This window comes from Plectrocnemia conspersa, unplaced genomic scaffold, assembly GCF_051122295.1.
Source record: "Plectrocnemia conspersa isolate PC_06_02 unplaced genomic scaffold, ASM5112229v1 ptg000008l, whole genome shotgun sequence".
Lineage (NCBI taxonomy): Eukaryota > Metazoa > Arthropoda > Insecta > Trichoptera > Polycentropodidae > Plectrocnemia > Plectrocnemia conspersa.
Genome location: NW_028277172.1, coordinates 435,093 through 462,122, shown reverse-complemented (window position 1 = coordinate 462,122; position 27,030 = coordinate 435,093). Strand labels below are relative to the sequence as shown.

General features: G+C 27.5%; 2 protein-coding genes across 7 annotated transcripts in view; both read right to left on the bottom strand.

Moving 5' to 3' along the window:
• The window catches only part of LOC148232640 (uncharacterized), a 76,039-nt gene extending 64,349 nt beyond the window's left edge, over positions 1–11,690 (bottom strand). For 4 of the 6 annotated variants that reach the window (XM_088189490.1, XM_088189491.1, XM_088189492.1 and 1 more), the window contains exons 1-2: positions 11,572–11,690; positions 6,400–6,485 (exon numbers count right to left, since the gene is read on the bottom strand). In XM_088189490.1, the coding sequence (XP_088045616.1) occupies positions 6,400–6,435 (36 nt within the window). In that variant the 5' untranslated portion in view covers positions 6,436–6,485; positions 11,572–11,690. Of the gene's footprint in view, positions 1–1,889; positions 2,012–6,399; positions 6,486–11,571 lie in introns of those variants that run through there. The other 2 variants (XM_088189488.1, XM_088189489.1) reach the window with 1 other exon arrangement.
• A 6,934-nt stretch (positions 11,691–18,624) lies between these two features.
• LOC148232638 (uncharacterized) overlaps positions 18,625–27,030 on the bottom strand; it is a 77,044-nt gene continuing 68,638 nt past the window's right edge. The window contains exons 7-8 of the mRNA XM_088189850.1: positions 20,842–21,036; positions 18,625–19,487 (exon numbers count right to left, since the gene is read on the bottom strand). Of these exons, the coding sequence (XP_088045976.1) occupies positions 19,252–19,487; positions 20,842–21,036 (431 nt within the window). The 3' untranslated portion in view covers positions 18,625–19,251. The remainder of the gene's footprint in view (positions 19,488–20,841; positions 21,037–27,030) is intronic.

Below are 27,030 nucleotides of genomic sequence, written 5' to 3'. Positions count from 1 at the left end.
AATTTTAATTAAAAATCAATGCAGCGAAAAGTAGAAAAGTATTTACAAATTACATATGCATATAAAGGGGGGAGGGTAGTGCATGGACGGCGATTGACCCATCGACCGCAAAGCTATTTGCAGTTGCCCGCGTTTATATTATTATAATATTACGATACGTCGTACCTCGTGCTAAAATGTTTATCCATACCGAACGAGTTTATCCGAAAAAATATAAAATATGTAGAATTAAACCATAATATATCAGATAATTCTTTATTTAGTACTGTACTATTAAATATTTTTTTAGTATGTGTAAATATAGAGCTATGTATAATTTATAGCGTTTTATATCTTAGCATAAAATCGATAATTTATAGAAAATAATTCAATAATACGAATACGACTGTCAGGTATAATAATAAACGTTTACTCATCATTAAAGCCATTTTTTATTTTCTAAAGATTAGCTAATCCAAGCGTAGTCATTTTATGACAATCATAAAACAAACAGCTCTAGCTAAAGCTAATGAAATTTATTCTGTCATTTTCTATATATAGTATATATGTATATATACATTTATCAGAATAGATTTAAAATTGTGTGTCCTAACTTAATTAGTATTTTATATATAATACATTGTTTTCTAACAAAGTTTCTTTATAAGTCCCTACGCTTGCTTTATCAATGCTGTAATGCTTCGACTTACTTAATAAACTTAAGAAGTGGTATAGTTCGTGACTAATACCTAGAAGTCCTGGGTTTGAATAATATATTTAACATTAAACCTTACCAGGGGGATTGAAATTAGTGATTAATATATAATTTTAACTCTGATCGATCAGCACAGATTAGGTTTTCCTGGATTTTCCTAATCTTGCGTATGAATATCGTGATAAATAATTGAGCTAGTTCATATTGTACATACTAGGTATAAAAATCTCTAATAATATGCTATTATAAAAAATACGAAATTAGTCACAAATGTGAAACTATAAATTTTAGAAATAGTTTTTTTATACGTATGTAAATTAATGACATTATATGCATTTTTTTATTATTTTTTTATACATGTTACTAAAAAAACTGGTGTTTTTTCATAGTAGTGAGTAATATAATGATTGTGTGTTACAAAAATATCTAATAATCAGCTTATAATACTATTGAAATAATTAAGTTATTATATAAACATACATATGTATTCACTATATATGTATATAAATATACGAGTAATTTATTAGGATTTCTATATTTCTTAGGAGAATCTATCGTTAGGTAATGTGTACTATGATAGTAAATAATATAAATATTATATAATATTAAAGTATCTAATATTAATCAATATTAAAACCGACTAAATAAAAAAATGTGATATATAATACATATTTTTATTGAGTATAATCGTAAAATAAAACTGTATATCAAATTGTATTTCAAGTATTTTAGAAAAAAAAAGGTAATGTAATATCATTACCGTTATTTTATTTTAATTATAGAGTAGTCAAAGTAGTTGTTTTCAAGAATTAAAAATCAATGTTTAAACATATTTTTATGATTAATTCTATATTTTAATTATTTAATTTATTATTAGTTTTTTATAAAAAAATATCATCTACATTTTAAGTTAAAACATATCCATTACTTTAGTATACAATTGAATAAAACCGATAAAGATGCATTAAATCAGTGGTTGCAGAAAGACGCAATCGCACGGAGAGATGGAAATTACTCAAATGGGTCAAAAGAGTACTTGAAGTTCTTGTTATTGAATACATAGTATATATTTGAGACGGCGCTGGCGCCAGCAGCGTCCGCATCCTCATCTCGAAAAGTTTACGAGGTTATTTTATGAATTGGAGAAAAATAATAAAATCGGACAGATTTGTAAGTAAAAATAATAAGGAAATACCTTAGAACCGGCAGCTTTCATCCTGATCCAATTACTGTTATAACAAAACCTCCGAGTTCTTCCCGAAGCACGTTCGTCAAGATCCGGTTCGGATTCGAGAGTGGAGGCAAATAAAAAAATCATCGCGATGATCGTCTATGGGTTTCCGGATGATCGATTTTGTGGTTGACGGATGTAATCCCATTTGTCTCAGTCTCGTGAGTATCGAGACAATTCGACATTGTAATAAAGACGATCGTTACGTCATAAATTCGGTGTTTTATGTACCAAATGGTACGCTTCTCAAACTAGATGGAAATAATTTAGTATTTGAAAAGGCCAGTCATTTTGCTGACTCAATATAGATCGAGAAGACTATATAAATATATGTAAAGATATCTTTCACCCTACATATATTTATACGAAAGGTATTTTCATATTCTTTCTACATCTGATTGGATTTGATCCCGGAAAGGTTTTAAGCTATATTTTATTACAGCTCTACACATAAATATTGCCAACAATGGTATTCATTGTTTGATAAAATTTATATTGTAGAATATGGTTATCGCGATTGCCTCATTACTAAAATTAGGACAAATAAATTTAACAGTTTAATAAACACATAAATTTATTTGTGTTTATTAAATTGTAATACATTATTTTATTAAAATAATTTAAGGTGTATATTAATATATTCATGTTAAACTTGACATTGCATAATTTCAAGGTTTTCAAATTGCTACCATGAAACTAAATGACTCACTTCCTATTTTTTTCTAATGACGAAATAATTTCTTATTTTGTATAATATATACTATTTCGAATTCGTGTTACTATATTTATGGTAATACAATAAAATAAAGCAATATCATACCCATAAAAAATGATTCATTATATGAACATATTTTAATCTGGAAAATACTTTTATTTTTTACTACAAATCTGACCACCATGACTTGATATGACTCAATGCGTATTATTATTGTATTAAAAATATTTCGATCGAAAGTGGAGCCACACACAATAATTATATTCACAACATACCGCAAGAAAGATCTCGTAATCAAATAATTGCACAAATAATTCAAAATATTAAAAGGACCCATAAATACAGCCGAAAAAACTACTGCTAGACAATATTCTACCCAGCGCACATTACTATTGTTCTTCATCTCTGGTTACTAATCACACATATGTACTACCCATATGGACTGTTAATTTTAAGGAATGCACACAATTCGGGGGTTTATCCAAGAAGCAATGCAATTGACTAGCAAACATTCTCATCTGAGATTCGAAAAACTGGCTCGAAACAAATTTTCTATAATCACCTAGACGAGAGACAGCAACGGATTGTTGCTCCACCGAAATCCCAGTCGACAATAATACAACCAAACACGCCAGCGAAGACTCTTACTTATAAGATATTTTATTTCAACTCCACCGTCTGATACATTTCTCTAAACAAGTAGTAATTTATATATGTTTATAAAATTAAATGTTACTAGCTTTTTCGGCGACCATTTGGCTGCCTAATCACACCCTTTCGGCCTCAAAACCCGAAAGTATGTTATAAAAACAGCTTAATCGATAATATGACGCGTGATAATAATATTGTTGTATTTTATAAAATAAGGTCGAATATTTTTATTAGTATAATTAAATTAATTTTAAAATTATGTATCATATATATAAATATATATATATATATATATATATATATATATATATATATATATATATATATATATATATATATATATATATATATATATATATATATATATATATATATATATATATATATATATATATATATATATATATATATGGTTAATATTTCTAGGAGTCGGATTACTCCGCGTACTTTTTTGATTCCGTGTGGAATCATGGTCCCTACGTTTCGGCCAGATTCGCCCAGCCATCCTCAGGGGAAAATTGAGAATATGAACATCCGGTGTGGGCAAAGCCCAGCATGTGGTTGTTCAGATCCTAACAATCACATGCTGGGCTTTGCCCACACCGGATGTTCATATTCTCAATTTTCCCCTGAGGATGGCTGGGCGAATCTGGCCGAAACGTAGGGACCATGATTCCACACGGAATCAAAAAAGTACGCGGAGTAATCCGACTCCTAGAAATATTAACCAAATATTTCTCCGCGAAAACGCATTCAACCACATATATATATATATATATATATATATATATATATATATATATATATATATATATATATATATATATATATATATATATATATATATATATATATATATATATATATATATATATATATATAAACAAAAAATAATAATTGCTAAATAAATTAATCTAAATATTCTTATATATACAAAAGATTAATAGGAAATTCAATTACTTTAATTTTATATTTTATATTTTTCAATTGGACAACTAGAACCGAAGATATTTGCAATTAAAAAGAAACACTTTTTAAAAAAACGAAAATGAAAAATATAGAAAATAGGACTGTGGAGTTGGAATCATAAAAAATCGATCGACTCCGACTCCTTTTTTACCAAAATGGCGCGGCACTAATCCTAAGAAATATTATTATAATTTTTTTTTGTTCTTTTTTCTTTGTTGTTATTTACATACATATAAATAAATAATATTGTAAGATTATATTAATGAAATTTTTGCGAAAAAGTCGGAGTTAGGTTTCGGAAAAATTTCCAACGACTCCACAGCCCTGATAGAAACTTTTCTACTTTATTAATTTTTGACTTAATTTTAGAATTTAGCGCGTCATATGTTATAAGTCAAATTTTTTAAAGTTAAGTTAGTGTTAGAGGTTTTGATAAAACTTGTACTAAATTCTGATGGAATATGACAAAAGAGATCTATGGTTTGAAATATATCTTAAAGTAAGATAGAGCTTTTTTTTTACTCAAGCTTATACCCAAAATTGTTTGTGTTTTTAATTATAAATATAATTTTTTTTGCGGTTTAAGGCCACCTTGCAGCCAAATTAAACGCTAAAAAATGAGTTTTTTTTTATTATGTACAATTTACCAACGTAGAGAAATAGTATCTACTGGTGAAGAAGTGATGTCTTCTGAAAAATCCGCTGTTGTTTACTTTCTCGAACGATGTGACAAAGGGTCAGATCTCTTATACATTTGATTCGAGACAGCTCTGACGCTTCAGAGATGCGGATGTTGGTAGGCCAATTGCATCGTTTGATTATTGAACCAACAAAATATGTTCTCGCCATAAATAAGTAATAATGCAAGGTAAAACTTTTGAAGGTCAATACTGCAAGGGGTATGACAATAGCGGTTTTAATTGCAGATAGACACATATTCTATCGAACGTGCTTTATGCACAAAAAGGTAGTTTTTCTGGTCCTATCATGTGGTTAAAGAACTAGTAGATAGGTGGTCTTTAGAAATATGCAATTGTGGTATTGAGTATATTATATAATTGTTATTAAGGTTTTTGTCAAAACGAGTTGTTACTTCCTTTTTATAATATTTAAAATGGTCACTTGAATGATCTCATAGTTAACGGTGCAGCTGTTTGGACCTCGCACATTGTTATTATTATTAGAAAAAAATAGTACAATAATTCATATATAATTCATAGCAGCAAAAGACAATTTCTGATTAATTTTATATTAAATAAATTAAATTCCTATCATACTTTGCAATATTTTCTGTTTTTATTTTTTATTGTAATAATGATTGATCGCCACTTTCAAGACCAATATAGTTCTCAAAATGGCGTGCGGCTGTTTATTTATCATGACACTGCCGAGCCAGTGACAGTGAAATATTATAACAAATAATAAATAATTTCATTATGTGCCATTAAACTCTAATGTATAAATTTCGGGCCATTACTTACGATAAAACGCCGAATATTTCATGCAATGTTAGTGTGAAATTTGCCAAAATAATTCATGTTATTTTTATTAATACTAATTTTAGTACGAATTAAAAACGCATGTGTAAAAGAAAATAGACTGATTTGAAAAATCTGATAAAAGATGAACTAATGACAGTTTAGCATATTTTAAAAACTTGGATCGTGTTTTAAAATATGCTTTTTTGAATACAATATAATAAATACTAACATGTTGTGATTTATTGTCTGAATACACAAACATAAGTAGCCTACAACAAAGTAATGTTAAATAACCATTTAGTAACATGGATACTTTTAAAAATAAAACCTATCAAAAAAGTAATTATAATTGCTAGAATGCTACTATGAAATATAACTAAGAAGTAACAGCTTAACTTTATTGTGAACTATAATTTAAATAGTCGACAGTAAAGAGGTAGTCTCTTAACTAATAAAAATAATTTAATAAGTTTTTTTATTAAACATCCACAATATTCTCTTAACCTTGCTCTTTTCAACTTTCATATCTTTATTTGTTTTATTTTTATAAGGATTTTTTTTGTTAATTATCAGATTTTAAGAACTATTGTATTTTAGGATGGTTAAATATTAAAAATATATTGTCAAGCAATATTAAATAGAATAAAATACATCTTACCTGCATTTCAACAAGCCTTGAACCTCCTGTACTCATCTTGAAGTATTATAAATCACTTTTTAATAAATTTCCTACACTTTTGTGAACTGATAAAAATTTACTTTTATATATATATATATATATATATATATATATATATATATATATATATATATATATATATATATATATATATATATATATATATATATATATATATATATATATATATATATATATATATATATATATATATATATTATAATTAATTAAGAAAATAAGAAATATAATTAAGAAATAAGAAGTTATTAAAATTGCGAATTTTTTAGAATATAACTTTTATATATGAATCACTGAATTCAGTGTTAAAAAATTATGATGAACGTTTTTAATTTTGTAAATTGGCTATATTATAAAAAATAAAAATAATTTAATAATATTTAAGATCAAATATGAATTGGAAAATATTAAAAAAATGTACGTAGATAAACTAGTAACAGTTTTCCCGTGAGAAAAACAGAAATTAAAATCGCAGGATTTTAATATAAATTGGGTCTAAATTTTTCATTAGCGCAGAGCCTTTTAAGTATTAAACAATATTAAGATTTAGTCGATATAATATTTTTATAGAAATATTTCTAAGATAAATTGTATAACAATTTATTTAAATTTTAACAACAATACAATTTATTTAAAGAATTTTGTTTATTTATTGATTTTTAATTATAACTTCTTAGCGCATTCCTTCGAAATTAATTTATCTGAGATAATCGCCTTTATCTCGTAAGAGCAGCAAAGCTGGAAAAGTTTTTCGCCTCGATTTATATTTGAGTAATCTTTCTCTCTAAGACGATTTTTCGTTTAATGAGGTAACCAACCCCAAACTGCCATCACATATTTGGAACGAAAACACTCACCGTTAAAATGCCAGGGGTCAAGGTGCGAAAGTTTTAAAGGTGCGGGTCAAAAGTTCGGATCGTTAATCAGTCGAAAGCATATTTAAAGCTTCGACAACGGTCATTTGTGCATTTTGTTAAAATAAACTGTATTAATCTAGTCTGAGACAAATTAGTCGATTAACGCTTGTCAAACTGCTCGAGGAGAAAAGAGGGGCACGATTTGAATAATAATGGAAAATGAGAGTGTCATTTAGATTATTTTTGACAGTTTAATTAATAATAATTTGCTTTTAACAGTAATATTTTGTATTCGTATAAATAGCATTTCAATGATGCTATATTTAGTTAGCTAAGCAAATATACAAATAAGCTATTTATAACACAAGAGCGAGAGCTTGCGAAAAATCATAATGCAAGATATGTTTCATGTTTTAATTTCAGCAAAAGTGAAGATGATCTGCACTTCAATGAAATGAACGTCATAATACAAGAGCTTATTAAAAATACCATTCATAAAAAATATTTATTTATAATGAATTAATTTGGTATTAATATTTTTAAAACATTCAATCGATAAAGCTATTATTGTTTACTTAAATTGATTGCGATGGATCTTATTTTTAAGATATTATCACAAAAAATTAGTAGTATTAAATATGAATTTATGAATAAAAATATCTATGCTCTAAAGGAAAAAAAATATCTACATATATAAATTGGTTAAAAATGTTTTAATAATGCCATTTTTTTCTACAATTATTAAATAAATGCAATGAAAACCGCACGTTTTTGAAGTAGCGTCTTAAAAAATTGACTTTACTGTTAAAATATTAAGAAAATAATAAAAAAAACATACAAATAAATGCTCACACTATTTCATTAAAAGCACAGCTTTTTATTTTACATCTCAAATTACCTATAAAACACTTATGGAGTTGTATAAGTATTTATAAGAATATTTAAATCAAATACATGTCGATAAATATAATTATTTTATGAATTTGATACAGTGTATTGCAGTATTTTAAGCACTTAATTGGAACAGGTGTCTAAAATATGACCCTAAAATTATATAGAAGACCCTGAATCTTTTGAGTAGAAAATCGTGAGAAAATGATAAAAAACGTGAATAAACTTAAAGTATAAGAATACATTATGAGCTGTAGGAGCTGAATAAGTATGAACAAGTTTCCAGTTTGTTTAAATCACAAGGATTAAGATGTAGAAAAACTACAGAGACCGCAAAACATTAACCAAAAAAAGCCACTGAAAAACAGACAACAAAAAAGAGTGAAAAAAGGACAACACTCAGAAGAAATCAGAACAATGGTTACAAAAAACAAATATGATGATATTTTGCGAGAATTATTTATTGATCTGTTCTTAAACCATCTGAGACTTTAATAGCAATAATATATTGTAAAGAAATTTTAATCATGCATAAACAATAAGCATTAAACATCCGATATTGGTGCACAAACTTAAAACGTTATTTTTTTAAATGCAAAAACTCATACTTTACTAATTTCTGCTGAAAAATTAAGCAAATAAGGATTTATTATTTTTCTCTGATATTTATATTTCAAGAAACACTGTTGAAGCTAATCCACAAACAGGAGATTTTTTCTGCAACATTTTTAATGCATCTGAATGCCATTAACTCTTTAAACGCCAGCGACCTTTTAATGAGTCGCTTGTTATTTCTGTTCATGGCTCAATATCTCTTTCTAAATATAAATATAAAATACTTGGTTTGCTGATAAATGAAGCTAGTACAATATTATTTCATAATTAAAAAAATAAAATTTGTAAATAATTCGTTTACTTATTTTCAAAAATCTTTTTAACAAATGACGCATCGGTGCATCGCTGGCGTTTAAGTGGTTAAAAGGTGCAAAGAACACACCGAAAGACAAAAACAACGTTTCGAAGTCTGTTTTTTATTAGTTTTCAGAAACAATAGCAAGCCATTCTTAAAGGTAATCATTACACACGTTGATAAATGGATTATTTTTTTATAAACAAAACAGATCAGGACAATGGTGAGATAACATAGAAGCTTCCAAGAATGCTTTTGAAAAAAATATGCTGATTTTATTGTAGGAGAATTATTCATCGATCGTTTCTTAAATCTGGCTAGATTATTACAGCAAAATTTTATTATAAAGAAATTTAAAGCATGCGTAAAAATAGGCATAATAACTGTTGCAAAATTAAATGAATTAGGATTGATAATCTTGTCTCATTCTCTATATTTTCATGACCTGTCTTTCTTTTAAGAATAATTGTTAAAGTAAATCTACAAAAAGGAGATAACCAAGTTTCTCCTGCAACTGTTTTACGGCATCTGGATGCCAGTGAAAAATGTAAAGAATGGATTAATAGATTCTTTACGATAAACAGAAGAGATCAGGACAATGATCAGATAGTAAAGAAGCGCTGAAGTATGCATTTGAAAAAGTATGATAGTATTCTAGTGGACTTATTCATTGATCGTTTATTAAACCAGGCTAGAAATTTAAACCATGCGTTAAAAATAGGCATAAAATAAATATGAAATAGATCTAGAGCATTATTATTTTATAATAATGCGAAAACTCATATTTGACTAATTACTGAACATTTTAATTGAAAATTTTGCGTCATTTTCAATCCTTGAAAATTTCGACATATTTCTTCTAAATACGAAATTCAATAATCAGAGTTTTATTGTAAAGATCTTTGACGACTTTACAACCTCAATAATGGTTTTATTCATTATTAAATCTTTGTCAAAAGAGCATTTCTGTAAATAGAATATATTTTGATTGTAGTAAAAAACCATATAGCATATGGTATCACACTTTAGACATAGGATATGAACAATATAATTAAGCATTTTAATTTAAATTAAATTTACAAAAAATAATTTAAAAAAAAAATGCATAAAACTATATATTATGATAGTATGAAGACTGTTTCATAACACAGTGGTAGTTTAAGGTTTATTTTATAATTAATTTCAATTTTAATTTAAGAAAGTCATAAAGTAAAGAGTTCATTATTATTACTTCATATTAAAAATATTTTTGCAGAAAATGTTTTAAAGAATTTTAAGAATAAATACATTTTTTATTAATTCTGCGTTAACGTAAATCGTTTTTTTTAAATTCTAGACTTATAAAATTTTGACTATAATTTCATTTTTCTAATGCAAAAAAAACCCAGAGAATATGCAGCTGATAAATGGACCTATCTTGTCTTTTGACAAAAAATAAATAGGATATATGTTAATTTTTTATATATTTCTAGAAAAGCACTGCAGCGATTTTCAGTGGTCACATTTTTTATGACTACTCATAGGTTGACAAATTTAGTATAAATTAGGAGTAGCTGTATATATTTAATTAAAAAATGAACAAAGAGCGAAAAATTACTAGAAAAATGCTAAATATTTTATTAAAATAAAGTATTAAAAATTAAAGTTGCAATAATGCAAATTTAGTATTTTAAAATAAATTTTATTTAAAAAATAAGAACATTAGAAATAATTGCTTATTCATGTAGTAAATATTTTAGCGCCATAGTAAACAATATTAGAAACAGTAACTATGATTTTTATATTAGCTTAAAATATGTATATATGTAGTAAAAATAATATTAGATTATTAAACCAAATAATAATAATAACTAGTGACACGAAACTTTTCATAAATTTTCAGATTTAGATCATTGGGTTAAAATTGTATTGTAATGCTTTAATGTAGTAACTAATGTCAATAAATTAGCAAGTTATTGTTATGTTTCTTAATATACTAAAAAACTGGTAAATAAAATAAATTCATAAAAGTATACAAAATCTTGCATTTAAAATGCACTATTACGAATGGATATAATTTTAAAACTTTTAGAATAATAACGCTGAACTCAACATGCACTAAAACACTTTATTTATGGATTAAAAATTCCTGGTTTAGTTCGCCCTTAATACTCGCAAACGTTTGATTACTTACATGTAAAAAAATATTTATATTATTAAACATATTAAATACTTATAAAAATAATAATACCCATAAAAAATTAATGGGTTTGTTAAACTTAGAGACAATACATAAATAAATTACTGAGTACACGCGATTAGTTGAGCTCGTCGTTGATATTCCATACACATCATATGATCTACTATTTTTATTAAAATATTTTTTGACGCAATAAAAAATTGTCGCAAATCTATTTCTGTAAGACCTAGATGTCTCAAGTGAACACACTTAGGTCACTAAGAGTAAGAGGGGGTATTTAGGGTAAGCCTATTAACCAATTAATAACTCAGTAGCGCGTGCTATCTGTCAACGATTCGCGTGTGGTGATTTTAAGTAGGCTTTACGGGCGGCCGTAAGCCAACGCGCTTCGGCGGTCACTGAGTCATGACATGCCATACCATGGCGCTGGCCAAACAATCGCAGCTGATCGCCGCAAACTAATTGAGAGGGGGGCAGGTCGAGTTGGCCGTCGAGGGCGCCCATGGCGCCCACGGATATAAACGGCTCGATCGACGCCTCCTTATATGGTGACGCATTTCTGATGAGTAGTGACGCTCGGTGACTCGGTCAAGTCTGTTGAAGCCTTTCTGAAGGTTATGGGTAGGCATTCTGATTTCTCGATAATTCTCGAGAAATGAAAAATGTATTTCAACTCATTTAGAGTAAGAGAAAATCGCAAAAAAATGTTTTTTTTTTTTTTTTTTGCGATTTTCATTCCTTCAATCCTTCGAGAAAGTATGCATATTATAAAATATCTGGCACAAACTGGTTCTTATCTTTCCTTTTTTACCCATTTGCAAAACCGCAATGATTCACCGACTAATAAACTATAGGGAAAAGCTCCAATTCGGATAAATTTTCGCCGTAATAATTTAATGCCGTCATTAAGTAAAATGATTAAAAATTATAATATTACTGCACTTAAAAGAAATCTGAGAAATAAAATCATGAATGAATAAACATATATTTTTCATTCCTATTATTTTGTGTAAATTAAAAATGTTTGCAGTGGTTATAAACCAGTAATTTAATAATATGTATGTTTAAATGCCTCTATAATTTTTTGAATAACCGATTTATAAAAAATATCTATTTATAATATAATATAATTTGCACTTACCAAATTTTTCGGCGTCCATTTTCTGCGTGCAACTGTCACGGACACACTTATTTTCACAATCACACTTTACACAAATACACTTATTCCACAATCACTTTTTTTTTTACTACACTATATCCTTATTGATATTTATTTTTATTATTTACACCTTTTTTATCTATTACAATAAATTTTGATACGTATAAAAACACTTGTAAATATGAAGAGGAATTTCACTACTTCACAAACACATTTTCCTCTCACATATTTTTCCTCACTTTTTATTTTAATTTGCTCACAATATTTTAGCTTGTCCGAAAGCCTTTCTTGTAGAACGACAACACGGGCACGGCAAGATATGATAGAAACTGGTAAAATGTCTTCAAAATCAATAGATTCCACTGAATTTTGCATACATACATACACGCCTTACTCAAAAGAAAATCTTCGAATATAATTTTACCGTTACGATTCAAATTTTGATAGACACTGAACGAATATAACAACGCGCATTAAAATAAATAAACAACTTCTTTTGTTTATTCAATTGTTTTTCAAATAATTAAGTACATATTTATTACAATCCATTGTACACTGAGGCTTATATATTGTAAGGCCGGTCGTTCTGATTTTTTCTCCGTGTCTATCATCTGGCTGTACGAAAAGTAGATATCATTTTGACATTTTGTTTTCCAAATTTGGGTAAGCGTTTTACCTTTTCTGCCATGTTTAATCTGTAAGGGCCTTTATTTTATATTTTTGAGATTTTTTCTGATTGTTTCACAAAGTCCTGTTTTCCGTAAAAAATAATCATTTGCGAGAAAAACGCTATTTTAAAAATTGTCAGCATTAACAAGGTGCCACTTGTCAGATATGGTTTTAGTACATTTATCACCGTGTTTACTAATATAAAAATTTATAATTAAGTATATAGATGTTATACTTATTTGTAGGCATTCATTGTCTGTTTGACTTACCCAGTTGGTCTAGATTTAGCATTTTGTAAAGGCATTAGACTTACACCTGTTAGGTTACACATTAGAATTAAAAGTAAAATAAGTCAAAACATGTCAGGTACGAGAAGCTGGTCCGGTTCGTATAGTTTAATTTTAATATTTAATGCTTTTTATTACTATTTCTTTCTCAATATATATTTTTTTTGTATTATTTTTAATGTTACATATCCTTATATTATATTTTATTTTTTGTATATTGAAATAATACTATGCATTATTTTAAGATAACCTGTTAGGGTACGATGGTCTTAATTTATCGTGAGGTACCGAAGCTAGCGAGTGTGCATATACCGGACCCTCAACTTTTTAGGTTTTAAATATTATTTTTGCTTCGTTTTGATTTTTTTAAATATTTTTTAAAATTTAATGGTTCAAATTAGACATTATTATTTAGGATTTTCAATGATTTTAAATAATTAATTTTTTGCGTTACAATTTTACAAAAAAAAAAATAGAAATAAAATATATATATATTCTGTTAATCAACCCTATTGACATTAACTAATGTTTTCTTACTTCTGGTGCTATTTGTAGAATATGACCTATGGATTACTTAAAATTGGATAGCTCTAATTTATACCATTTATTTTGTTGGTCATTATGGATATATTAAGTTTCTTAGACTATTTATTTAAATTAATTGTATTAATTGAAAATAATTAATAATATAAAGCCATACTTATTTATTTAAATAAGCATTAGAAAAACGATACATTTTTCTGGTTAAATCCTAATAAGTTTTTTGACAATCTATTTTAAAATTACGCAAATGTGACATTGTTTTATAAATATTATGTTTTTAAATATATAACAATATGATTAATATGCTATAGGAAAATAATTTATGTAATATGTCATGATAAGATAAACTAACCGTATCGAGTTTATTAACCTTATATGGAGGGGTGTGGAATGGTAACGATATCTCCCATTCAATTTATATACTGCATTTGATTAATCGATATTACGCATACTGTTGTTATGTATATTTATTATGATGCTTGTCAAGGTGATATCAATCATAACAGATATGTATTAAAGGTATAATTTATTAAAAATTGTTTAATTATGTTAAAAAATTAAAAGACACTCACATCAGTCTAACATTTTTATTGTATTTTTTAATACAAAATTTACATATAAACATTTACACAAATGATGTAAAAACATATACAGTTAAACGATGACATATATAGTTCAGTTCGCATGCAAACATGTATGTGTTTATATATAAATACTTTATTAAATCGAATGTGTTACACGACCCAGAATCCATTTGTAAATTAGAAACGAATCCACAAAAATTGCCGGAGAACTTAATTATGCGAAAGCCATAAAAAATGCACATAGGGGGTGTTTTTTTTTAATAAAATCGACACAAGGGGTGCGTGTCAATAAAATAAGTGGAACAAACAAACACACGTGACACACTTCGTGATCAAAACCGACTATATACAGTATGATAAAATCGCTTGCTTACATTTTTCTATTTTTTTTAGCTATACATTTAACATTCATATTTTTGAACTCTATATTATATGTATACATTATATTCTCAAACATTCATCTAATAGACCTAGTACATTTATGCTATTTTATAAGAATGATTTTGATACACAACATCGATTTTTAGATTTTTTCCTAATAAGGTGTCATGTATTACATTTAATCGATTATTTTTTAATAATAATATATAATCATTTTTTAATATAAAAATATTTTCGTTCTTTATGAAAACTCGTTTAATATACAATTTACATTATTATCTAAAATTCGATTTTAATGATATTACATTTCGAATGTTTATTTATTGTGAAAATTATATAATGAAAATGTTAGTTGAGGATTGTGTGTTTGATAGTTGATTTTTAGTCACAACCGTCGCGAAGAAAATGTTCATATTGACGTCTAATTTTTTTCTATTATAAATTTGTGATATATAAATATTGTATAAGTTCAGCATAAGAATATTGGCCCTTTGAAACACATTCTGTTATACAGTACATATTTTAATAAATTTAATATAAAGGTACAGGGTGGGCAGTATTAATAATATTCTATATACGTATGATAAATTATTTCTTTTTTGTGTATTGTAATAGCTTCTCTTTAATAACGTTTTGATATTATATTATTAAAATAAATACAGGCTGACTCTGCTAGATAATTCAATATTTTTTATTAATATAACTCAATTGCAATATCTGATTAAAAAACGACCACATTATGTGTCATAAAATGCAAAAATACAGATTTTTCGTAATTTAAATTAAATAAATTAAAATACTTGAAATTAACGATGGGAATAAAATTAACTACTTCTGATGAAGAAAAAGGTATAGATGTATCTAAAAATATGTATTTAGTGGGGAAAGGGGGGGGGGGAGAGCAGTGGTTTGATCGCGATCGACCAATCGACCTCAAAGTTATTTGTAGTCGCCCGCGTTACGTCGTTTCACGTGCTAAAACATTTCTATATGAATCTGAAAAAATATGTACGGTTAAAATCTGAAAATAAATAATATAATACCGGGAGCTCATTAAGGAAAACCACCGCCACATCACCTTAAAGGCAAAAAATAGGTGATTTCTCAAGTGTTTTTAATAATAACAATTAAATTTGCCTTTTTATTTAACCAATAATTTATGATATATACATAAAAAAAAGTAATGTTTTTTAATAAAAACATACAAAAATTTAATCTAATTTATACTCATCGTGCATAATTTATAATAATTTATATTGCAATCTATAATTAAAAATTTTTGCGTACTGATGAGGTGTCGAAGTACAGTAAAAATAAATTTAAAAAAATACATATTTTACAATACGTAAAAATTACTATAAAAAAAATGAAATATTTAAGCAAAGGTTTTAAGCCATTTATTTTTTAAACATTAATTAAAAAAGCTCTTTTTGTAAATAAGTTATTTTAAGTCACCCTGTAACATATTATTTGTAATAAATATTTTAAATTAAGTAAATATTGTTACAATTTAGATCACTATCAGACATGTTCCGCATGTCTTTGATAGAAATCTGAATTTTATTCAATAGCATTAATTCCGTTTCATTTTTTATTTCATATTCAAGTAGGAATAAATGTTTTTGACGGTAAGGTGATGATGAAATTGACATCATGCTGTTGCTATCACTATCATTTTTACTGCCCACCCTGTCGATACACATACAAAAATCTATATTTCAACATTTATTTAACACACATATGTTTCTTCTATACAAACAACAGTCACATATTACACTAACACGTATTATTTTATATTTTCTATGCGTATGAAACACGATTTTATACTTTAAATGCCAGCATTTTTAAGTATATTATTTAATTCGCTTATATAATATTATCTTGTAATCGTTGAATTATTTAAGTTAAGTGTTGCCATACTGCGTCATACGACTCCCACGCATGGAAAACGGCGGGAAAACGTGCTTTTAGACGTCAGATTACTTTTTAAATAAATAATAAGTGCGAAAGCGACGATAGTGTGTTTGTATGTGTTTTTTTGCTCCCAAATTCCCAAATGCTCGTACGCAATCTAAATTCATAGGATAAAACGACTATAAAAAAATACGGTTATAGTTTTAAAGTTCGGTTATTAGATATTATTAAAAAAACGCCATATCGCAAACTTGATACGTTTATAATAAATTATAAAATGCGTTACTAAATTGAACGAGCCATATTCAAATCAGTAACTTCCAGCTGCGATAAGACGTCTTTATAATTTTTTAATCTTTAAACAGACAACTTTATAAAATTTTAATTTTCAAAAATAATGTATAAAAATAAAATAAAATTCATCAGCATTGTACCATCGAGGTACAACTGCCGGTAATAATTTCTATCTACGTTTACTTAGAATTAGGCTTCATTTCACATTAATTCATTTACATATAAATATTTATAAGACGTTCTACTAAATATATTGTGTTATATAAACATGCAAATTACATTTAAACATCGATTCTTTTACGAACACTTTTTCACTATGTCTATGTTTAATTAATATTACATATTTTATATGACGACTAAGTGTAGGGGATTTATAAAAAATTTACAATTTTTTATTTTTGGTTAAAGGCAGTCTTTGGATAGGTCGGAAGCATTATTAAAATGTATCTATATACTCTCTCATTAAATACATATATAATATTACTAAAAACCAAAATTTTCTCAGGAATATCAGCGTTTTTAATTACCTATAATTTTCAAAACACACATTTTTGGCACGAGGTAATTGAGGGTTTCGCAGCTCAAGCTTTTTCGTATTAAGACTTCTAACGGGGGATTTTTTTTCATAAGTGGGTATATAATTTTCCATTTTATTAATTTTTGATAATAACTAAATACGAATTTATCACATCGATCATTCTACATGTTATTATTATTTTGGATATATTTTATTATTATTTATTTATATGATTGACATCAATTCTAGTATAATTTAGAGATTTACACGAATATACTTTTTATATGTAAATAATATCTATTGATTTATATAAAACTTTCATCAAGTACCTAACACGAAGAAGGTACCGAGAGCGCTTTATATATATTTATATCTTAAAGAATATCTGGTGAGTCGGAAAAAATGCATTTAAAACAGGAAAAAAAGATTGAGCCCCAAATATAAATATTTTAAATAAAACACTGTGAATATACAAACAATACGTCACCGGTAGCTTTACACCTATACAATTAAAAATAGTTTAAAATTAAATTTTGATTCAGTTATAAACTTAGTTGTATAGCAAAGTTTATTTCACATAATAGTATCATCACAAAAATATAGTATAATCACAAAAATCTGTACATACAAACCAAAGTATTTAAAAAAAAAAATATCGTATTTAAGATAACAATTTTAATTATTGAAGAAGCTATTCGCCACAAAGATAAGAACAGAGCTGTTTTCCATAATGTTTGATTATTAACAAAAATTCACTTTGATAAATATTTATTTTAGTATACTGAGAATAGCATATTTAAAATAAAATATTTAAATAGTTATAATTATACTAAAAAATATTTTAAAAATAATTTATAAAAAAACTTATTCCAATCCTTTAAATTCACTATTTTCTAAAATTGTTTATGTATTATTAAAATATTTAATATATTAAAATGGTTAGACTTAACTAGAAAAATTAAAAAAAAATCTTATTAATGAATTAATGAAAAAAAGCCACCGGTATACGCTTATAATTGTTTAATATATACATATAAATATTGGTATTATAAGAATACATCATTTTAAAATATTATTTTTTATATATATATTTCTATAATAAACGTCATCATTGATTTGTGCTCGTGTTGTAAATATCAAAATATTTTTTTAAAATTTATAATCATTTCACTTCAACTTGTGTGTGTATTTGTTTGCGTTATCAGTAAAAATGTGCATTCATTGTTTTGTTTAAATGTACAGTCTTTTCATTTACGTTTTATTTAAACGTTAATATACGTTAGATATTCCAATACAACTTGTCGTTCACGCAGTATAAAATGTATGATTAATTTAGATTCAATTCCAGCATTATACGCCAAAGTCGTGCTACACATGCGAACGATTATAAATCATCTGTAATATACAGTAATTTTATTAAATATCTTTATGTATTGCATATCAACACCTTGCGTCTAGTTAATCCTGACTCTACATGATATATGTGTGTAATTTATAAACCATCTCGTGTCGCAGCAGATTATGCCAGACACTCCTATCGATTCTGCGATTAAAATTTAACTCGATAGTCTGCTCGTTTGATTACGATATGGCATTTTCAGTTTCACCTAAAGTCAGTAGGTAGAGCTTTACATCATGAAGTCTCCGCAGTCCACGTTAAAGTCCCAGTCGTCTGCAGCTGCGTCTTCGTAGTCGTTGATATTCAACCCTCCGTATTCTGCGTGGGCTCTGTCGTAAGAGCCAGAATATACGACAGCTCCTTCTGGACCGCAAGTCGCCGCTGCTGCAGCTGCTACATTGCTGTGATGTACCAAAGGAGCTGCGTGGAGAGCGAAATCTTCGCCTTCTTGAGACCATGTCAGTCCTAGTTAATAAGACAAATTGTAAGTTAAAATGATAATAAGTCAAAAGATTTGTAATTCATGGCAATGAAGTTGTTAAAAAAAAACATCTAGAAATATGGCACTAATTAATTTAATTTAATTTAAAAAATATTTCAGGCATAAAGTGGTTGAGAAAACATTTCAATGGTTCCAGATTTTCAGTGATATTAAATTAAATTATCACTGGATTTATTGTTTTTTTCCTATATTTTTCATTTTCGTTTAAATTATATTTTTTCCCCTTAAATTATAACCACAAACAAATCAAATAGTAGCTAATAACAAATTGTAAACATGAGATGGTTATGAATCAGTTACATATATAGTATATATTATATAATTAGCATGTTTGTAAAATTATTTATATTATTAATATAAACGAATTAAATAAAAATCCATTTAAATATTATTCACTCATATTTTTTACACTGTAACAGTTGTATTGTAGTTACTTAATATATAATTGTTAGGCAAAAACCATGGACCATTTAATCTGGAAATAAATATGGAGGTAACACGCACCACGCAGTTATATTTAACCCTTTGAGCGGTATCGCCGTACATGTACGGCGGTCGACCTTTCACTGTTTTGAGGTACCCCATATTAACATATATAACTAAATATTTATTAAATAAAAATATTATATTTATATAATATTGAAAAAAAAATAAATTGATGTAAATGATTTTTATTGAAAATAATACCAATAAATTAACAAAAAATATGTTATGTTAGAGTTTTATATTAAAATGAATGCCGAAAAATATATGTAAAATAAATTAACAAAATTAGTATTAGAAAAGTGTTAGAATAAATAAATTAAACACACGGAAACACTGTTTATGTGAAGTCATCCTATTAAAACCCCATCGTTAATATTTAGTTTAATATGAAATAATCATTGACTCAATAAAAAATATTCATGAGTTACTTTTTTTAACAGAAAATGAACTAAATAATATATTCCTTATATAAAAAAATTCTTCAAATTCCTTTTACGTTTTGTTTCACTGACTTGCAATGTAAGATGTGATTGTATATACTCCAACTAAAGATAGGTATACTTTTTTTGTAGTATTTTTTTTTAATTAAGTGCATCTCAAGTATTTTTTACTAATACAATTAATTAGTTTATTATTACAAAAACTCTGATTTAATTGCATTTTAAAAAAAAAATCGTGCTTAAAATTTTTATATTTTAATAAATACATATATCAACTTAATCATCCAATTTTAATATATTTTTTTTTAGTTTTAGAATTACATAAAATAAGCATATTTATTATTAATTAATCAAATATTTTACTATTTAATTATTAAAAGCATATACTTACTCCCACTCCAAACGCCGTTGGGTAGAGTAACCCAGCCCCAACCTTGGCCCCATTCCAGTTCACGATGCAACTGTCCTGCCAGAGGCACTTGTCTCTTCAACAATGCAACGAGGTTTCTTCCAGATGAAACTCCTTCACCGGACGTCTGATTTCCTCTTTTTATTTCTCTAGCAGCCAGTTCTTGAGGCGTTGCAGCTAGAACAAAGCGAGAAAAAAAATATTCAATTCACATATCTAGATAAATAAAAACATAGGTTATTATATTTTAAAAACTATTATTATTAATTTTTTTTATGAAAATGTAGCTACTTAAAAAAGTATGATTTATGATAAAAAATGGTAATGGTAATGGTTCTAGAAATTGCTCAAAGGCATCATAGACAACCCTACGGTGCTCGAGCAGCTCCAAATGTGGGCTCCGGAAGGTGGTTATAGTTCTCGATCGCGTCCACTGTTATTGCCTATAAAGTCTAGAACTATTGCACTTGCCAACTCTTTTCTGGCAAAGGCCTTTAGTCTGCTCAATACTGTGCATAGAGATATTGACATTTTCTCGTGCACATATAGCGTTTTGGTTCAATTCGTGTGAGACAATGCACACCTGTTGAGGTGATTTGTGTCTGTTCTTTTATCTTGTTTTCGTGTTTATACTTATATGTGTATATGTGTATGTGCGTATATGTAGTATTTTAAAATTGTAATATATTTTCTACTTTTGAAAATCCTGTCAGTTAATGATAGTCATAATTTTAATAAATAAATAAATAAATAAATAAAAAAAAATCTTGTATTTTTTCACAAAAATTTTTTGAGAAAAATGCTGTAGCGAGAATTTTTTGTTAAAAAAATAATTTTAACACGTATTTTTTAATGTTTTATAAACGCTGCATTTTTTATACCATTGCATAAGAAAGGGTGTGTCCGTGCCAGATGCTTGAAAATATGCTTGTATTAAAGGTCGAAAGTATTTGAATAACAAAAAAATCTTCATGATTTTCTTAACTACTCGAATCAGCATTTTATTTGCTTTGGAAATCAAAGAACTACATTACAAATCATACAATAAAAAACCGCTCCGCCTAAGAATCGGCAGATTGCAAAAATGTATGGGGGAGTTACGCTATATAAAACGTAAATCTCGTTTTTAATAATCCAAAGAAGTTTTTGTCTGCATCGTGTTCGAAATATAAAAATAAAAGTAGCATATTGACAGTTTTATCTACGATTCAGATTTAAATACGGAACTTCTGAACTTCCTTCGTAACTATACGCTTTATAATAAATCAAAGTAGATCGATCCGTTTTGCTCCTTTGCATAACAAAGCATCATCCTATTGAAGTTTGTTCTCTTCAACGATCATACATCAACTATTAGTACATTTCATTTAACAAATTAGCAAATTTATCATTATATATTTATTAATTTTATTGTATGTTTCTTTTAGATGAGCAAAAAATTATGCCTAATTAAAATTATTATTTTTTGTCCTTATATTAATGAAACAATAACAAAAAAATACATTTATTACATTTTTGAGAAAGACTGTTTTTGATCTTATCCTTAGTTTATGTTTGTGTAGAAAGTTCTCCTAATAATATAATAAGCCTTTAATATCGGTTAAATCAGCTAATCATCAAATAGCTATGCTTTTTATATTGTCAATTTTTTTACTACAGCTAAAAAGTATTTAAAAAAAAAAAAAAAAACTTTGTTGATGTTGATGTATCTACAAAAATTTAACCACAGTTAGCACCTAACCCAAAGTTACTTACAAAAATACGCTAGGATACGGTTTCTTATTATTATTATTAGATATATATTATTTTTCTGAACCTTTTCCATTACAGCACTTTGTTGTGATTATAAAAAATGGATATTAATTAATTAACTATTTTTCTGTGATATAAAAATATGAAATAAAATAAAATAAACGTTATTAATATATACACACTCAAATCGAATAATTTTTAACCCTTTGGTATAGATATATGCACGTAGAATAAATGGATTTAATTAAATTTTCCTACAGTAGTTAACGTCGAAAAGATATGAATTATATTATTCAATAAAATTCTAGAGTCTGCACACATACAAAATGGAGTTTTATTTTATCTATCGTCGCTTTAAATTGCTTTTAGTGTTCGAAATAGTTTAATGAAAGGCTTAGGGGCTGTTACTCTATGTCCATTAATCCACCGTGTACGCGTTCGAATCCCGATTGATTAAAATCCCAAAACATGCTTTCGATAAATGACAAGTCGAAAGTTTCGCCCGCGACGCTCTAATGGCTTTCAGGTCTCGAGTACGGTTTTAAATTGGGAATAATAACCACGCTTTGGTGTGTAACCAATTCTAAATTGAGAATTCGTCGGTGAAACGAGAAGACGAGATAGGGTTATTTAAGCGCTTATTCTGGCATCGGTATCGGAATTAATTGAATTAGCCCTAATGCCTTTAATTAATGCGTGGGAATTTGTACACATGTGAAAAGTGTGTATATTGATTAAAAAACATACATAAAATAAATTGTGAGGTATAGCTAATTCTCTGATACATATAAGACAATAGTTGTTTAAATGTATCTATATAAAGCAGTCCATTATATATTTAAAACATAATTACATTACGTTTTGTATGTCACTTACATAATGTATTAGAGCAGGGTTTTGCAAACTATGTTACACGGAACACTGGTGTTAATAGGTGTCTCACAAACAAAATTCAAACATGTTTGACCTCATATTAACAGGCGAGTGATATTGATTGCACAGATATAGTGTTTTTGTTCGGTTGCCCGATCCTGAATGACGCGACAGTCGACTGTCATTAGTCTGTCTACAGTTACCAAGATTGGCAAGCCGGCTAGTAGCCTAGATACATTTGTTTACAAATCAGATTAAAAAATAAAACAAATTTTATATATTTTTTTAACCGCATTTTCCGCTGCTTGATTTATTAAATTTTTACATTGGATCCACTGTTTGTTTATTATGGCATTTGGCTTTTCATTTCAGTTTCTAGCGTAGGAGTTCAGTTCCTTAGTGTACACCGTTTGGACATCTGGAAGTTTGAGGCGATTCACATTGAATTTATGGTTACGAGGGAGAGGCGTTATATATGCGGTTAATATTCGCGCTCGTACCTTTGAGATTACCAGCATGTGATAAGAATATATGTAAGCTCCTCTATAACTTTTTATATCCAAAAGGTTGAAGCAGTGTTTTCTAAAAATTAATAAGTGATCTATCTTATTACAAGTATTTTCATCTAGCGCGTCATGTCTCTTTGTGGATGTCATTATGTGGGAATATACTTCCTCCAAATACAATATTGCGTCACGCAGAGAAATTTATCGATCTGATTCTGTTATCACTACTTATATCATATATACTGTATTTGTCAATCAAATTGCTCTTTATCTACTTTGGCATTCATGTCACACAGTATGATTTTAATATCATAATTTGTTTTGCTTAGTAACCAATTTCATAGCTTTTACAATTTCTTCTAGAAATATATATTTACAAAGAGCTTCCTGGTGGATCATACAATGAAATGTTAGTACCTCTTTTTTCTTTTAAAATCGAGACAAATCTTATTTTCACACTCCATCAGTTGCAATTGACACAATTTTTTTTTAATGGAAGGTGATTTATTTTCTTGTAGGAATCCTACATTATAAATGTCACTGTTCACACTACACTCGCAATTGTACAGGTTTATTACCACTGCTGCCGCCTTGCAACCTCAGATCATAACGCTTCCGCCACTATATTTGACTTTGGGCACTACGCAATCAGTTAGATATTCGTTTTCAACTCTTTGACGCACGTTTACTACACCTGGGGTTCCAAAAAAGTATGATTAATTAAAAAAAAATATGGTTTTGGAAATTAAAAAATATATAATTATGGCCCCATAAAAATGGTCAAGGCTGTATATGTATATGTATTTGATAAATCTTCCAATCATAAGAATACAATAGTCTATGATTCATCAAAAATAAAGTTTCGAACATATGACATTTTTTTTTAAATGCACTTTTCTATCCATCGGATTTTTTGTTGACAATATCCGTTAACATTTTCAATGCTTTAGGTTTGTATAGTGTTTACACGTACTATGTGTATATATTTTTTCTCTAGTTTCTCTAGTTCGTTGTGTCGGCATTTCACCGCCAACAATTTACCACCAGCAATTAATCACTAGCAGTTTACCGCTATACGTATCAACAATTTATACTCTACAAATAATCGCCAGGCAATACATATACATATTTATATGAATTTATTGGTCATTTTAAATTGAAGATAAGGTGTTATTTTACAGTTTCACTGATATTGACCAGTGGACTTATAAATCAATTGTTTGCTACATTTTAAGGACGAAATAACGTTGCCCGTAAAGTCTCAGATCGTCCAAGTATATTATAATTTTCGTTTACTGGTAATCCAGTATTTATTTTTACAATTAACGGATAATATTCAGGCAAGTTTTTAGCGCTTGAATGAATTAAATATTATTTTAATTTTAAGATTGTGTTCATTCATCTTCACTATCACTTACTTTCAGTCAATGATTTGTAAATTTAAATATTAAATTTCCAGTAAGAATAAGATAGTGGATTTGGTACATGATAATATAATAAACACCCTTTCCCTCGGATTAAACTGCTGCACCACTTGCTACTCACAAAACATATTTTTTTATTATACGCACATATACCGAATAGTAGAAAGAGAGAGTTCTAAAAATAAATCGACAGGCTCAGTATCTGTTCTGCACGACGGTAGTTTTTATCTATTTCAAATATGTTGAATACGAATTTCGGAAACCGGAAAGTATTTCACGCAGCTTGCCTGCTCTGCGGTAATATCGTTCAGAAGAGAAGAGAAGATCGCGAACCTTTTTTCCACCGAAAAGGGTTTATAAAATATTCTAGTGATATTTTTTTCGCTACCGACCCTAGCTCGCTTCTCTCTTTCGGCATTTCAATCACAAAGAGTCAAATTGGAAAAGGGAACAAATCAATAAAAACCATCAATGGCGCATGCAAAGGTTAATGATTCGATTGAATCCCCATGCCATGGCGCGTATCATTCGATGCGTGCTCAGCGGTGTATTAAATTTTATTTATATGGATGTGGGTTCATCTTATACGATTGACGTTTTCTTACTCTGGTATTAGATTATTTCTTAAAAATCTGATATGTTTCTAAAGATTGACAAACACTCGTTTAGTACCGGATAGTCATGCAATATGCTATACACAATAACATATGAGTTAATCCTTAAAATATAATATATAATTTGTAATACACGATTACAATACAAAAAAATACTATTTGACTTTACATGCTTTAAATTTTAAATAAATCTCGCAAAACTTTGAAATAAAATTTTGTATGGAAAACGCAGCTTTGTAAGTTTGTTTCAGAGAGTTAATGCCTTTTTCTTCTCTTGAATGCGTGATCAACACCATTGGGGCTCGAATATAACTTTCAAACGTACCACTGAGACTTGGTTAAAATATTTCATGTTCGTTCCATACATTCATCGTTTGATGTATGACGTTTTCTAAAAAAAGTTTTATGAAATTAAGGGTGATATTATTGTAATATATGTTAAAAAACACATTTTTTATGAGAGTTTTATTGACATTAATAATTTTGAAACATTTAGAGAGTTAAGGTAAGAAAATAAGTCATTAAATGTTAATCGTTTCAGCGACGGGACTCAAACGACGTTACTTTTTCCTTAAAGGCCATTTCAGACAAACGTGACGTCGTGAATCAATATCAGACATGTTTTTAATGGGTTTTTAACATATATATTCATATGTAAAATATATTCTCATATATGAGTATATATTTTAACAGTATTTTGCTCCATTTATAAATACGGCCAAATTATTCATAGATTTTTTTGTATTCCAAGACATGCCCTAAATATTATTCCAAGAAAATAATATAATACATTGTCGACTCGTTTTATATTTATTGTTGGTATAAAAAGTAAGCAACTGCACGAAACTGTTTTAGGATTTAAATTTCAGCACTACGCTGTGTTCTGAAGCCAAAGTTATACTAGGTGAGAGTGCACCTTATGCAACTATTATTTTAAAAAACAGACCCATTAAAATTGAGTATGAAGTCTTTTGCTCCCCCCCTACAGTCTCGACCGTATGG